This window comes from Phaenicophaeus curvirostris, chromosome 6 (assembly GCF_032191515.1).
Source record: "Phaenicophaeus curvirostris isolate KB17595 chromosome 6, BPBGC_Pcur_1.0, whole genome shotgun sequence".
Lineage (NCBI taxonomy): Eukaryota > Metazoa > Chordata > Aves > Cuculiformes > Cuculidae > Phaenicophaeus > Phaenicophaeus curvirostris.
The window spans coordinates 45,755,252-45,772,221 of record NC_091397.1 but is presented as its reverse complement, the minus strand read 5'-3'; the positions used below and the strand labels follow the sequence as shown (position 1 = coordinate 45,772,221).

Sequence of the window (16,970 nt, the reverse complement as noted above, 5' to 3'; positions counted from 1 at the left end):
ACATTGTTTCTACTTTAAAACAAGTTGTGCATTGTCAGTATTGTTACCACAGGATCCATTAATTTCCACATCAAAGAAGAAGTGCCAGAAGGACAACTCACTCAATTGAAGCTAAGCACTCTTCAGAACTCATGTTCCACATTGAAAAATTAGTATAAAATGTTTTCATCCCCAAACAGGATGACAATTTGAGATTTCATTAAACACGCTGATATTCCCAGAACACAAAAAAAGCACGAAGAATACTTAGACCACCATATCTTGTTGAAAGTGTGTTTGGTTGCCAAACTGTATTTCAACTTTAACTTGCATTTTCCTACTGCTTGATCAGACCTGTAATTCTTGCCCTTTTGGGGTTTTTTTGACTGGCTCTGCTGACTCGTAATATACCACACAAAGACAAAGCGATGTACAAAAGGTAATAGCTCTCCAGTGTACAGGAAATAACGCAGATCAAAACTACAACTCTTATAATGCACTACCTCATAAGATCAAAGCATATTAGATGAATCTGCAACTACTTTTCAAGATTCACGTTTAGCTCAGCTGGAATTAACACTTAATTTCAATTTTTGTGATTTCGATGACCAACTTTCTTTTGCAAATACACTTGCCAATTTAATGTGTTTTCTAAAGAACGGTGAACAGAAGTTTTCCCCCCATTACTTTACCCTGAATATCATATGTTCTTTACAAAGTCAATACACTACCTGTAGCCTATCTGAACACTCACTATTGCATTTTTGGATACACAGTAACTACTTTTTGACCAAACTAAGTTCCATTTTCCACTGCTGAATCTAATGGTATCTACACAACACATTCTGACTTAGTTCAAAAATAACCTATTTTCTATGTGAAAGTTACCCGAGGGTAATATTCATAATTCATATACAATATAAATATTTATAAACATGCAAAGGGAATATAGTATGACCTCTTAAAAGTATTAGATTTATTTACACAAAGTGCTGTGTTACTATTGAATGTAGTATCTAAGAGGGGTTAATAATCCAAGACTGCGAAGCAACTACTTAAGACATCATTGAAGACATGCAGTTATAATAATATTTACTATGAGTCACACATATTGCCAATAACAAGGCATTACTATATGCAACTACGTCACAGTAGTATGATACTGCAATACTCTAATGCATAAGCTATGGTATCTGTAGGTAATCACCACCATCAATGAACAGATACAAAAATACCCCACAGAATCACAAGTATTGCCCTCACTTGCTGAAAGTAAAAGTATATCAACTGGGAAAGAAAATTATGAGAATCAGCAATGTATATAACATCTCAGAAAAGATACAAAGGTGGTACTAGTAAGAGCCTGCAGCAATAACTGCCAGCCTTCCCCTTTTGTTGTGAGGTGAACTTGACCATGTCTCCCCTATGCAGCCAGCAAAAGTAGTTCTCCAAAGACTGATCTAAATACCACAAAATATCCCAAGGTCAGCAGCTGCAGGCAGGTTTGTATTTCTGTTTTCACAGCTTGCACCAAACCAACATCATTAGGACCTAAGACGTGGAACCAGCTATTCAACCTAAAAGTACAGTTTACCAGTGGAGAATGGGAAATAACTGGAGCACATAAAAGGCAATTTTAGCCTCAATGAGTTAAACACCAGACATAACCTGAACAGATTGAATTCTCCCAAAACCACAGGATATACGTTTTAACAAGTTTGAAGAAAGGATGTCAAAGAAGAGACTTTTACACTTTTCTCATCACCAGGCAAGGAATTTCCAGGCACAGAAGCTGCACGAACAGGAAATAATGATCCAGATCTGATGGGGAGTTCGAGAGGGAGTAGTGATATGACTAAAGGATTACAACAACTCACGATCTTGGATCTTGAATTCAAGTCCAACATTTCTAATAATCAAAGAAATTGTACAAAAGGACAAGTGTTTTTCTCCTTTCTTTACATACAATCAATACTTCCATTCTCCAGATTTTATAACAGCACCAATCCACAGTATGGAAGAACTGCTTCCCTCCTAAAACTGGATTACCAACTTAAGACCACAATACAACAATTGTATCTCATCATAAATCTGCAAAAGAAGCAATCCTATTTTTCAGTCTTCAGCAGGTAGCTTTGTCAGTTTTCTCCTCATGGATATTATCACCAGGTACTATAGAAATGCAAAAACATGCAGGCACTCCCTATTTAAGTCAGCGTTTGTTAATACCATACAATTAATCTATGCTATGCTAATATATTTTTGCTAGGCAGGAAAACAATTTGAAATGCAGGATCTTAATTGGAAACCAATAAAAATCCCTAACTTGAGAAAACTAATTTGAAAGACTGGGTAAAACACAGGTAACCTATCAAGGTTGTAATCTATGAGCTCTGAACTACCAATATTACTTCAGTATCTATACATAAAAATGTCTACCAGGTAAAAGAATCAAAATTAAGATAGTGCTTGTAGGATATGGCAACCTGGCTGAAATTGATATTCATTAGAGTACTCTTTGCATGAATAGGAGCATTTGGACTCTGTGGTCTTTATCAGAGCCCCAGCTGGTAATGGTTGAAGGTTAATGCCTTACCCCATTCTGTTCAATTTTCTGTCCTAATTAGTCCTCCAAATCTATAGCTGTGAGCACCAAGTGTCTGTGCTCAAAAGAAACTAATTAATGCTAGCAAATTAGATCAAGTCCAAAGATCCAACAGCCAAACTCTTAAATGCTCCTTGTTAATAGGAAGTGTAGCTGTCAATAACTGCTGTTGGTGGCTATAATGAGGCCTCTTTCTTTCATTGAAAGTGATTTCATTTCTCTTTGTCCGTGTAAAAGCTGTTCCATTCCCTAATAAAAAAAAAAAATAAAAAACCCCCACACAACTAAGTTGCAGTGGTAAAGCCAGCAGTCTGACCCATTTCTTGTCATCAGCTGGGTTGAAATGACACGGAGGGAGGAAGAAAAAATAATCAAATAGGGTAAGTTCCATCCCTGAACATTTTCTTCAGTGTCTTAACACTAGTTAGAATACTTAATTTTTCATCATCAAGCAACACAATATGGTCTCATATTTCTTTTCTATAAAATCCTCTAAATTAGCTTTGGATAGTTAATGCTGCATCACTAAAAATGACCAGGAGATCTAGGATATCATTTCTTGAAATTGTAATTTACATATAGCTGTTCACTCTGCCCAGTTTATTGGAGCAAAGCTCAATATACCATAATCCCTCTAGAGATTGTATTAACTCACATAGTTAAATGTGATGAGAATAAATGTTCATTGGCAATATATAGAGCTGAATAATTTTTTCCAAAATAAAAGCTATTGTGCGCAAACAAGAACATCATGTAAAAATTCAGCATCTTATACTTGATAAATGCTAACCAGGGAAAACCACCTGCTTATAATGTAAGTATGTACTAAATAAAGCTGTAGGCTATCGAAGCATCTAAAATAATTTAAATAATTGACAACTCCCTAACATGTACAATAGTGATCTCAATAGTTTCACACAGGGTCACGGAGTCACACACAATATGACTATAATGTACTTTAAATACTGAGAAAATAAATGAAGGATAACGTTTTTCTCCCCTTCACCTAGCGTTTTGTACTGGATTGAACCTATGTTCTCGAACTATATTAACCCTCCTCTCACAAAAATGAAGTTGTAGGTAATAAGGCAGCATTCTTTTTTCATTCTCATAGGAAAAGGCTATTCCAGTCACAAAATGCATCATTCCTCACATGTAACCTCTCAGGCCTTCCATCAAAATCTGAACCATACATACACATGTACATTTAAGCAATTTCTGGAAAGCGGCTCAATTAAAATAAGTTACCAGAAGTCATCATGTTAACTCATACATTTTTATCAGTTACTTCATCTTTTTGCTTTGGTAAATCAGAAGATCACTATATTTCCATATATTCCTAAAATATGTGAATTTAAAAAATTGTAAGGTCTCTATTTTCACAATGAGGCAAAGCAAGTGAGCAAAGTTCAGTTCTAAATGGTGGGTTTAGTTTTAATTTGCTTCAAGAAAACAAGACTCATCAAAATTCTAAAACATGAGCTGAGCTGTCAGGTAATTTCCCAATACCATAAGTCTTAGCATCTGCCAGCGTCAACCTCGGAACCACAACTGTAGGTACCAACAGGTTAATCTCCCCCCAGCATTCAGCAAGGGTTTGCATCAATTAACAGAACTTGGCCTGCAATACAATATCAGAGTAACATCAAGCTGAAATTTGCTCAGTATTTCATACACTTCTCTATCTGCATTTCTAATAAGAAAGTATATATAGCAGGATTTTTTTTGAAGAAGGAATATCTAAAGGTGTGCTTGGGCATCTAAATGTGCAGCATCACATGTAGTTCAATCAGAAATGTATTTGCTTTTATGGGCCTTGATGTGTCAGGTGTAAGGGTCATGGTCTAGAGCAGGTGGCCCCTACAGGGACAGAGATAATGTCAGTGACAGGACTGTTGAGTAACTGCACATCATCAAAACTCTGGTTGACACTGGTCATGCTCTAGTGTAGAGAAGCCTGCAGTAGTGTTGCATCCCATCATTTTCACTGAGTATCAACATGAGCCCTGAGGAGGAGAGGGCTAATGGGGAAACTGGAGAACAGGAGGAGTGTGCCTGCTTGGAAATGTCCTTTTCCAGCCACACTTTCCAAACCAATTTTAAATCCTTGCCAAGTATCTTGGGATTTTTTTTCAGCAATATAAATACAATTGCTCTAATTACACACCTCCTATGGACAACAGAACCACTACAACAGTTTGCTCCACGGAGAGTCTTCAACCCAGCACAGGTGGAAACATCCTCCTTTTGTATCCCTTTCATTAAAAAAAAAAACAAAAAACCAAAAAAAACCAAAACAAACCACAAACAAACAAAAAACCCCAACAATAGAACAACTTGCCATCTTGGCCAAATGGGTATCCCCCACCACAAGCTTCAAATAAGAAATGGGTACAATCTTATTTGCAGAGTCACAGGCAGGATTAGGTCTTCAATCATCCAAATTATTCCCTTTCCTAAAGGCAGATCCAAGGTGATTTGAACTATCTATCCTTGTATTCATGTCCAATACTGAGCGTGTAGCTCAGTTTCCTACATGAACCCAGGAGCCTTAGAAACTAGTCACAATTACAGAAGACATCTGCAAGTCACTCTTGGTGATGTTTAAAGACCCAAACCCAGGCCATATATCAGTAGTAGATAACATAATTTAGAAGAAAAAACTTTACAACTAAGTCCCCTTGTCTCCGGAGCAAGACTTTTTCCTGGAAAAAAAAATTGTGGGGTTTTGGAAAGTGGGGGAAATTGCTTTATAAAAAAAGTAATACAGAAAGTGTAGACAACAAATATAATACAAAATTATGGTCTCATGACTGACTAAATGATCCAGTACTTTCTTTTTGGGATCTCAGCTTGAGAAAACTTTGTCAGGGTCTAATCCCATACTCTGTCAAAGTTAGTCAGCTGTTTCTGTTTTTATTTTCTAAGTCAAGTAACCCAAAATCACACTGAACTGAGTGGACAGTATTGCAAGTTTGTGTATTTCTGTTCTCAACAGCTCTTGTCTACCTAAACCCATCAATTTAAGTTTCAGAATCTGTAGATAGGATCAAGATCAACCAAAGCTCTTGCAGTACTATTTTAGTGAGCATCCCTAGATTCAGAGCAGAGAGGAGTCATGGAAGGTACAGCATGACTAGATAAAACTAGAGAGGTTTTGATAAGCTAAAGATAACCTTTCTAATAAAAAGATGCTAACTTCAAGTTCCTGAAATCTGCTATGACATTGTTTTAAAAAATCTACTCTAATTTAAATTTATAACTGGAAATTAAAGCAAAAAAACCACCTCAGTAACTTTAAAGGGAAACAACTTGTTTAAGAATTTATTTCATAAAAGCAATGGATGAGGCAATGGCAAGTTATTGTTATTTTTAGCCACTTCAGTTTGAAAGCATATAATTTATATGCCACGGACACACTGATACAGAAATACATGGATTTAACATTATTTCAGACAAAGTCATGCTATGGTTAGTACAAATACAGTGAAATGTTCCTGTATGAAAATGTTGTTGGTTTGTTTTTTTGGGGGGTGAGGGGGAAGCAGGGTTGGCTGGTTGGTTGTTGTTCTCTTATGACACTTTCGATACTCCTATAATAGCACACAATTTCATATATATTAAGTGCATGGATATTAATAAAATAAAGCATATTCACATAATGGTCATAGTGTTTTGCAGAAAGTGTGTTTACCCTCAAAATTACAAATATATCTATTTTCATTGAAACAGTGCCTGGAAATCGTAAAATACACAAATCAAACATTTAAAATTATTCTGCAACTAAGATGACCTAAATCTTGAGAAACATGCAGCAAACACAAGAACTATACTGGAACAATCTGAAAAAAAGTTCAAAGTAAATTTAAATATTCTAAGTAAAATGAAATATGACTAGACATAATGGTTCATTGTTCTTAAAAAAGATCAGATGGACACACGTTTATTTCATCCCTAAGCTACTCTGGTATGCTGTAACACCCGAGCACAGCAATGGGTCACCCATTTAACCATGCTAGGGTAGCAGCATCACCTCTTGAGTCAACAAATCCTTTATTTTTTATTTCGTTTTTAACCCTTGGGGTTTCTTTTCCCTGGATGGCTCTTGAACACGTGCCGGACAGGCTGTCAAAACCTGCATTATTAGCTCTGATAAGCACACAGCTCTAGGTGGTATGGCTGCAGGCTAAGGTAACGGACTGTATACAGATGGACCCCTGTGCTCATGCAGAGCACTATTGAATGTATAGGGGCTCCCCATAGGGACAGATATGAACCTAGTGTGATCAAGGAAATTGTAAAAGGCCCATACTTTAGAACAGCTTTTTTTCTTATATTAACAATGCATTAACCACAATTTCCTAAGGAAATAACAAAATAAAGGTATACTAATAGGAGTTATTCAAACAAGATTAACAGAAAGCAGAAAAATCCTACACCGAGAGCAAGTTAAATGAGAAGCTATGCCACGTAGTGTGAACAGCACAATTTCATGCCCCTGTATGCACTCTGTAGTGCACAAACCATATCGCAGGAGTTTTTATTACTTAATTACATAGCTTATGTTCATAGCTTATAATGATTTACAGCATAAAAGACATAGCCTATTTACTCTGATTAACACCTACCACTATGTACAAACATGAAAAAATTATTCCAGCAATTATTTCACAACAGACTTAAGGGAAGATACATTATCCTGTTCACAAAACTGCTTAAGCTTCACTTCCCATGGTTTTGTCTCTAACCTCCCATCCAGATTAAAAGCTGTGCACGAAATAGCTGAACTGATACTACCACCTTTTTTTAATAGGGATATGAATATGAGTTTTGCTTGTCTATTTGATCATAAAAATTGCATCAGAAATATTCAGCTTCCACCTCCAACTTCCAAACAATTTCATCAAAGCTGGCTTACAGGTGAGAGAGGAATGAGGGGGAGATAGATGCATGCACACACCTCAGTTTCCTAAAGATACGCAACCAAAACTATCTTCAGTAGAAAGAAGAAGAAAAAAAAATTATGTTACCTAACACTACCAAAAAAAAAAGAGAGACAGCATTTTGCTTTAAAATTTATGGAGGCAAAAACACAGAGAAGCTTCCACAATTGAGAAGCTTCCATAATTGAAGAATCTCCAGTATTGGTTGCTGCCACAGAAAATTAAGAAACTGAAACCAAAGTTCTCATCTTACACAAAGTTCAGAGGAGAAACACATACCCCCTTTAGTCTACCCTCAAAGAAAATTATACAAACAGCATGCTTCCAAAATATTTTTAACTGACAGACTCTTTCAATGACCCACATCGCTGTAATTGCTTTCCCTCTTCATTTTCTTTCCCCAATAGGTATAGAGTTCAAAGTAAAAACGATTCAACTATCATTCAAATGAAAAAAATAGAAGGTGCATTAAGTCCTTCTGGCAGCACTGGAAGTTACCTGTCATATGATACAACTTTCCTTTAGCAGAAATTCCCAACTCTTTTCCCACTTAGTCATCTCAAAAATTGTTATAACACTACTCCTTCATGTTTTGGGGAACCCCTAAAAGCTACTGCTTGAATATACGTTGGTCTCCTTTAACTAGACTAGGCTCTATCACACCTAGTGATAAATGTCTAGAAGCCTCCTATGAATATTCATACGTAATAGTGAAAGACAAAAAGCCACATATCATTGGGAAAACAATTGTCCCTCCTGCCATGGTAAAAATCACTGAAAAAAATACATGCCAAACAAAATGGCAACAAACTGAAACACATCCTTTTGCCATCAAATACTGGAAGATGCACAGAAGACACAGCTGAAGATGTGAAGAAACAAGTACTAGAATAAGCTACACGGTGTGGGAGGTCTACTGTACAGCTGGACGAAAGTACAGATGTTTCTAACTCAGCTTACAGTATTTGTCTTTCAATAATGAAATGCATGAAGAACTTAATTTTTTGTGAGCCACTAAAGGGAAGATGTACCGGACAAGATACGCTATCAGCAGGAAATGGATTTTTTAATAAAAAAGAATGTTTTAGGGAAGAACTGTGCAAGTGTAACCACTGAAGCAGCGGCTGCTCTGACTCCAATAAAAAAAGAGATGCCAGGGTAAGGTTACAGAGATATCTTTGGAACATGGAACTCCTTTACTGCATCACTCACAGGCAAACTAATGCTGCAAAGGAGTCGGAGCCAGTAGCGCACGAAGTGCAACAGGATGACATCGACGTGGTTAATTTCATAAAAACAAGCCTTTCAGATAGCACAATCTTTACCAGACTTTGTAACGAGACGGGGAGTGATTCTGAAAATCTCTTGCACCACACAGAGGTTCGCTGGCTGTCTCATGGCAAAGAGAGTTGTCCAACTTTGCGCACTTTTCTTTTACAAAAAGACAAGGGTTCTGCACTTGCTGACCTTTCCAGCGAGGACAGTGATGGCTGTGAGTCGTTTGCTACCTAGCAGATATTTTCCAAAAAATAAATGCTCTTCATGTGTCCCTTCAAGGTGACATTTTAACAATGAATGAGAAAGCAAATGTTTGGATTTGTTCCCTTCATTATGAAATTTTGGGTTTGGTTTGATTTTTATATATAATATACTAGTATAGTGGTACAGGTACATAATTTAGAGGCAAATATATACATACTACGATTGCATACACAGAAAGTTTTTTACTGATAGGGTGCACGATCAGAGAAATGTAGAGAGCACAGATCCAGATGACAAGAGGCAAGCACCCTCTGCTGAAGGTTCGCCACTTGTATATAACAACTCTGCAGCCTAATTTTTGTTTTCCAACTTTCTCAGCTAACTTGTATATAAGTAGCTCTATCTTTCTGGCACTTTGGAAAATTACAGATTTCTCTCAGGAATATATGAAGAGTTGCGTGTCAGAAGAAGTGGTAACACCCAACTTTAAAGAGTACTCTTCAGAAGAAAACAAAACCATGCAAAAGTGGACTGCATCATCCTATTTCAACATGTAATAACACGTGTGTTTATGTGCGTGTATCATTAAAATACTGGGACAGAGAAAGGATGCAGTTAGTTGGGAATATAGCAATAAATTTATCACAATAAAGGAGTCCCTAACTGAAGGCTCACGACGCAATTGCATTTATATAAGTATCAAATAATGCATATAGAAATACAGTAACTCTTGTGTTGCTCTGTCATCACACAGTCTAGAACGAGATGTGGGAAGTGTTGTGTCAATCATACTAATAAATTCCACAGCCCTGGAGAACAAGTCCTTCTGGAAAATAGTCCACATCCCCAAGCAGCCAAAGCCAACATGGCAGATTTATACACTTTACTACTGGTTTTACAGTGAACAGATAAGATGCAGTTCATACATGTCAATTCTCTGACTACTTGACTTTAAAAACAAGGATTACAGAGAGGGCACAAAAGGAAATACATCTGCATCCCAATGAATATTTGACTCTTACCTTGCACTTTATCTGAACACAGCTCCTTGGCTCGCTCTCTCATTATCTGTGGAATCAAAACATCTTTTTCTACATGTCTCAGCTTAGAATTTTCTGCAAGAGCAATAAAAACAAAAAATAGGAAAAAAAATATTATTTTTATCTATACATCAGAGAAAGTCAATCTACAGAAATAAAACAGCATTGCTTCTACAAGACATGCTAGAATACTAATACTGTCACAAACTAGCAGCAGAAAGTACCATGGCAGGATCACATAGATTAAAAGGCAGGGAAGTACAACATTTAAAATTCCTCAGATACAAAATGAGAATTATCTTGAATATTTCTGTTCTGCTCAATGTACACAATGAATCAAAAATAAGAGAGAAAATTCTGGCAGCACATTCCAATTGCTGCCTTACTAGAAGGTCTGTATAGAGACTGCACAAAGATTGAGAATTACTCTTATTTCAGGATACTAGTATTCTTCTATGTTCATTATCTGCACAAATAAGCTTTTTTACTCACTGTCATAAAGCTGAGAAATATAGCACATATTAGAGCACAATGTGAAATTTGTACTGCTACGTGGAAGACTCCAGTTCTTTAAAAAAACCCTAAGCAGCTTCTTAAATGGAGGCTCTTTGAGTTCTTTCATTGAAAAGTTCAACTCAACAAGAACAAATGCCCAGTTTTCCTCCTCAAACATACTATTTATTCACCCTTTGATGTTGATATTACGCTTCAGTTCTGATGCTCACATTATGAAAACTCTGTCAGATACGCTGTTATTTCAAGTGGCAATCATGTCATTTAAAAACTGCTAATAAAAAATTCAGATTAAGTGAAAGAAATTAAAAGTGTGATGTATTGCAGTTAAGGAAAGAAGCAGAATTTAACTTACCTACCACTTTCAAACATTTTTCAGGGCATCATCAGTTACTTATAAATCAAAGTGCAACAGACTAACATTTCTCTAGTCATTTTGAACTCATCGTGTTTTAAAGTTTACTAACACTATGACATTATATTATGACATTACACAGTATCACATCAGTGATATTACTAGGGGAATCTAATAACAAAACAGGATTGCAAGGAACAATACCAAGAATTTGAACTAAAGACTTATGTTTCACTTCAAAACTTTCTTACTTGGAATTCCTACAGCAAAAGACCGAGAAAACAGTGTCTTCTGTAAATACCACAAAAATAACAAACATGACTAGCTCAACCTTTATTTGCTTCTATGCTCCAATTTTCATGACTAAGATAATAGTAATGACCATTAAATATCCCTCGTTTTAACTTCCTGCAGAATATCAGTACAAATACTGTAATGAGCATTTTTTATGTTACAGACAACATAAAGCTGTCAGAAAACTTTTAAGAATGTTTTTCAGAAAGGACAGGTCAGTTCAGTTGAATGCCATGGCAGGAAACAGCACCACTGGGCTCCATGCCCCAGCCTTACTAACTTCAGTCAAAGCAAGCAGCGCTGCAGCTGTCCTGGCCCCTCTCAGTCCCCATGATGCTCTTCTCCCTCTCCCCACACAGACATGCTCTGCAGCCCTGTGGTGAACTGAAAGGGGATGTTAATTTGATTTAAAGATAAATATATTTATTGTCAGGCAATTTTTCAGCTAGACAATTCTCCAATCCAGTTCATTATATATAACTGTATCTCTGACCATCAAAGAGGGGTTGGAACTAGATGATCTTTAAGGTCCCTTCCAACCCAAACTATTCTATGATTCTATGAATTGCATAAATGCCCCATGTGAGGGAACTGCATAAAACTCAGACAAGAAAACTGAACTGTCATGAGCACCACTGGCTCTAATTATAGCCTAAGCTTCTCCTCCCCTTTTTTTTAAACTGGTTACAGTGATGCTTAAAGTACAAAGAAAATAAGCTGATCCATGAACATGGATACAGATAAGCAAGTAGGTTTCTAGATGCCACCAAAAGGAAAGTTTTAATTGTCCCCCATTGCTGTCATTCACCCCCAACACATCAACACTATTACACACTTAACTACACAGTGCGTGACTTGCTCAATACAGAAAATAAACTCAAATACATGCCAAAAAAAGTGCTTCTCAGCTGATTTGCACTTTGGAGTAACTAGATCTGCTTATCAGAGTTTTAATAATTACTTCATTTAACTTTTATACATCAGTACCTTCCCCAGTACATATAGAAATGTACTGGATAGCTGTATCGGGTTTGTCTGGCAAGGTTTTGATGGGAGGCGGGGAGCAGGGTTACAGAGGTCGCTCCTGTGAGAAGAAGCATGAGCTTCCCCTATGGCCGATACAGTCCATGCCAGCCGACTCCAAGATGGACCCATCACATGCTCAAATAGCATCTCTGAGGTAATCTCTGGGGGGAAAAACTGCTGCACAACAGCAACTGCAGTCAAAGAAAGGAGCGAGAGCATGTGAGAGTAACAATTCCGCAGACACCAAGGTAAGTGAATAAAAAGGAGAAGGAGGTGCTCTAGGTGTCAGAGCAGAGATTCCCCTGTAGCCTGTGCTGAAGACCATGGTGAGGCAGGCTGGGCCCCTGCAGCCCATGGAGGTCCACAACAGAGCAGATATCCACCTGCAGCCTGTGAAGGGCCACACACCAGAGCGGGTTGATGCACCCAAAGGAGGCTGTGAACCCATGGGAAACCCATGCTGGAGTGGGCTCCTGGCAGGACCTGTGATCCCACTGAGAAAGAAGCCAACACAGGTGCAGGTTTGCTGGCAGGACTTGTGATCCCAGGGGGGACCCACGCTGGAGCTGGGGAAGAGTGTCAGGAGTCCTTCCCCTGAGGAGAAAGAAGCAGCATGCGATGAACAGACCTCAAGCCCTATTCCCCATCCCTCTGCGCCACTTGGGGGAAGAAGGTAGAGAATTCAGGAGTGAAGCTGAATTATCAGTTTTCAAACCATGAAAACACAAGCAATTTAAATAATCTTATAATGTCTAGGAGGTAGCTTTAGGCATCTGGGTGCAAACATCTCTCCAAATAGCTCAAATGCAGATGTTCAGTTTAGGCACTATCTAGTCATGAGTTTCAATTGTAACATCTTAGGTATTTTAATATTTGTCCTTGATTCTGAACTATCCATTGCATTACAATTACACGGATTTTCCTTCAAGGATCTTAAAACATTTTACTGGATTTGGGATCCCTAGCATTTATACAACATATTGAAGAAAAATAAGGCACAAATATTAACAATACCGGATATCAGCTAGAAGAATATGTTTATGTGGAGAGTAACTGCATTTCTGGTAACGACGTGTAACCACTTGCAAGGAGATGATCATTAGTGCAACCTAGTCCGCTCTGCAGCAACATATATGGAAAGAATGTTGAAAGAAAACAACACCTCAGCAGCAAGACTTCATCAAAAAACCTGAGATGGCCATGATGTGAAACCATCAATTCCTCTTGCCCTTTTTCAACTATATCACAGTTTCTACAACTTTTTCTTCTTTTGAAAGTTCACTATTCTGTACTAAGAAAAATAATTCTTATTCTATTACCAGACTTGCTGCAGACTAGTCTCTACAGAATAATCTGCATTACAACAGTTCTAGTACTGTTTTATTTTATCTTCAAAACAATAAAATTATCCGCAGATAAGCAAGAAATGTTTTTCTACTGTTTGCCTTCTGCATTTGAGAGCTGATACCTTTGGTTCCCATGCACAGCCTCCACACACTTTGCCTGCTCTTCTGGGTACGCTGTTCAAAATGAACATGGCCTTTGGCCACAAAGGGAACCGAAAAGACAACCTCTTGCTTCCAGAGGGCCAGAAAAATGTTAGTGGCATCTTTTCTTTCTCCTCCTGCCAGCTAAAACTCAGGCATGTTTGTTAAAGCAACTTCGTACCCTGAGATTATACCTTTTCCTTGCATTCTGTTGAATATTGTTAGTACCATCAAATATTACAAGGGAACAATGGATAAACGTGAGCCAATTCAGTAAAGGTTACAAAAAGCAGACTAAATAAAATTGACAGTAAAAACTAAGTATTTTGTAAAAATATATGCAAACGTTAAGCCAGAATTAAAACCAAATGCAGGCTTGCGGGTGTTACAGTGTCTAAATCACTAGCTCCTTGAACGTGTGAATAAGGCTACAGCCGAAGTTCAAGAATCCAAGTTAAAAAATACAAATATACCCTTCAAAATATAAATATTTTGAATATAAATATTTTTATAAAACTACACTGAAATAGTACACTATTATTAAATATAAATATAAATATTTTGAAACAATCACTTTCATTTTGGGGGACTCTTGGTTCAGAAATACACCTTACTATTTTTATTTTTCTTATTAACTGCCATAAAAAACAAGTAGTCGTCAGTGGATACATTTCTAGGTCGTCTTGAAAAAGTACTAATGAAAACTTCAGCGGCAGAAATAACAGTTATTTCAGTGAAATGGAGGAGAACCAAGAACACACCAGAAGAATTCCCATTCTTTAACTTATATCATGTTTAAAGAAAACCTCTACACTAAATAAGTGTAACAGTCCTTTTCCTGGAAGGGAAGGTTTTGACTTCATCTGTGATGAACCTACTAAACTTGAGTTTACCAGACATTCTCTCATTTTCCCATACGAAGGCCTATAGTACAAAGAACACTTACGATGGTCTGAAGAATTCATAACAAGTTTATAGCTAAGTTACATAAGTGTGTTAATTTTGAGGATTCAATTTTTCGTATCTCTTGGTAAAAACTATTTCTGTGCTGTAAATACTCCATTTCACCCCAAGGTTTTGTTGCAAAACGCTTGCCTATGAGCTAATTATAAAACTACACTGAAATAGTACACTATTATTAAAAGCAGCAGTAGCAGCACCATATGAATTGCATGCTTATTGGCAAACATTCCTCTCATCAATCAACTATTGGCTCTAGAGGTTTCTTCCAAAAATCATTTCAGATTTATTTTATTGTATTTGTAATGGTGTTTTGCATGGACAAAGATAATTCTAGCTTACTACTCCTCCAGGAAAATAAAGCATTCAACTCAAAATTTTCATCTCCTTTACCGTCTACCTAGCTTATCCATTTTATTTCAAATAAGTTACCAATCTAACATTAATTCATGTGAAATCATTTGTACATACATGCATCATAAGAACCATTATCAAAAAAGTCTGTATCATTGAAAATCTTCTCAATCACTTACAACCTCTATTCTAAAACACTATGTCATACATCAGAACAAACTGATATAGAGATAGACTCCTTAAAGTCATGGCAGGAAAAGAGCATTTGTTTCTAAAATCTAAGTAGTCTTCCTACAAATGTATTTTTATACATCAATGCAATTAATACTTTAAGTACCCAGTATTGCAGCCTGTGAGGGGGTGCCTGTGGGCTTACCCCCAAGGGGGTCATGGGGCCAAAGTGACAAATAGTTTCAGCACACTGCTTTGAAACCTGGGCTCCACAGAAACATTCAGGAACCTGTTAAAGGTAATTGATTTTATCAGTCAGAAACATCCAGTGAGAACTGATTGATGATGGACCAGGACCAACCATCTTTACACACATGTGAAATGCTACTTAGTTTGGTATTTTCATTTGCACATAAGCGTTTGCATATGAACAACAGTCTTAAGTACTTCACTCTCTAATAAGGTTTTAAGTATAGAAGGACAACGTGACATAACAGAAGTGTTATAATGCAAGTAAAATAACATCCTGAAACCTTGATGTAAAAGCAAAAGTGTCTGATCAGTGCAGCTTCTATATGCAGAAACTATTTTTTTCTTTAAATATATAGGAATAAATTTCTTTGTATTTAAGAAGTAACAGATTTTGAGATCTTTCTATTTAGTACTGATGTAATTTTAAATTAAGATGGAGTACAGGGATGACAACACCAGGGAAAATTTCCAAAGCTTTAACTTCTCATCATTCTATCATCACCTCAAAGTCAATTTTCACCTTTTCCACTGGCTGAATCTGTTATCTTACATTTTGCTTTGGAGCTCAGGTTCTTGCAATACGGCAGTACTGGATTACTAGAATACTGACATGCCTGTTTGCTAAAAATGAGCAATGGCTATATTATAGCAAGGCTGTAACATCTAGAAAGAAAAGGAAAAGCAGACCCAACAAAGCAAATTTTGCATACATCTGGTGAGTAATAAGTAAAGCCAATCCTGAAGACGCTTGTGAATTTTTGACACAAATTTTTTTCTTGATCACACAGAAGAGCCAGTTACAGGGTCCAAAGAATTAATACAGATCAGGGCTTAATATTTACTACTGAAGTAACACAGGCTTATTAACACCTAGCCCGAGGTACTGTTCAAGTATGACAGACCTGTCAATTATGAAAATTTAGGGTGTGAGCTACCTATAAGGGAAAACCCCAACCCACCTCAAATCCCTTCTGACAACTGTCAATAAGGATTCCAGCAAAACACATAAAACACAAAGTCAGTAACCACTGGGGCCATGGGCTGGCCAAGAACTGAAATAGCACAGCCGGCCTTAATTCCGACATGGCAAAACTTCTGAATGCTTCACTTGGTAACTGACGTAAAATCCTCAACACAACTTTTTGTCAATTAAACAAACATACCATGCAGCAATATTTCAGCAACCAAATACACATTTTCTTTTCTTTCTGGGATGGCAAAAATACAGTAACAGCATACACACAACTGGATTCCTACACATAGAGTTCCGTACTTTTTTAATTGATTCCCACACTTTTGAGCACCTCTTGTCTGAAACTGGTCTCAAGCACAAAAACACTATTTCTTTTGTGTCCTTTCTAACCAAAAGTGGATGTTGTCCAAGAATTTACTTCTTACTTCTACCTGAAGTAAGAAATAGAGAAAGGTCCTGCAAAAATCACAAAATATCTGTAGTAAACCAAACAGATCACATGAAATAGAGCTTTGCAGAGATTTCAAGCATCAGGA

At 37.0% G+C, this 16,970-nt stretch overlaps 1 protein-coding gene across 1 annotated transcript in view; it reads right to left on the bottom strand.

Moving 5' to 3' along the window:
* CMC1 (C-X9-C motif containing 1) overlaps positions 1-16,970 on the bottom strand; it is a 43,903-nt gene that overhangs the window by 21,740 nt on the left and 5,193 nt on the right. Inside the window, exon 2 of the mRNA XM_069860074.1 lies at positions 10,032-10,124. Coding sequence (XP_069716175.1) covers positions 10,032-10,124 — 93 coding nt within the window. The remainder of the gene's footprint in view (positions 1-10,031; positions 10,125-16,970) is intronic.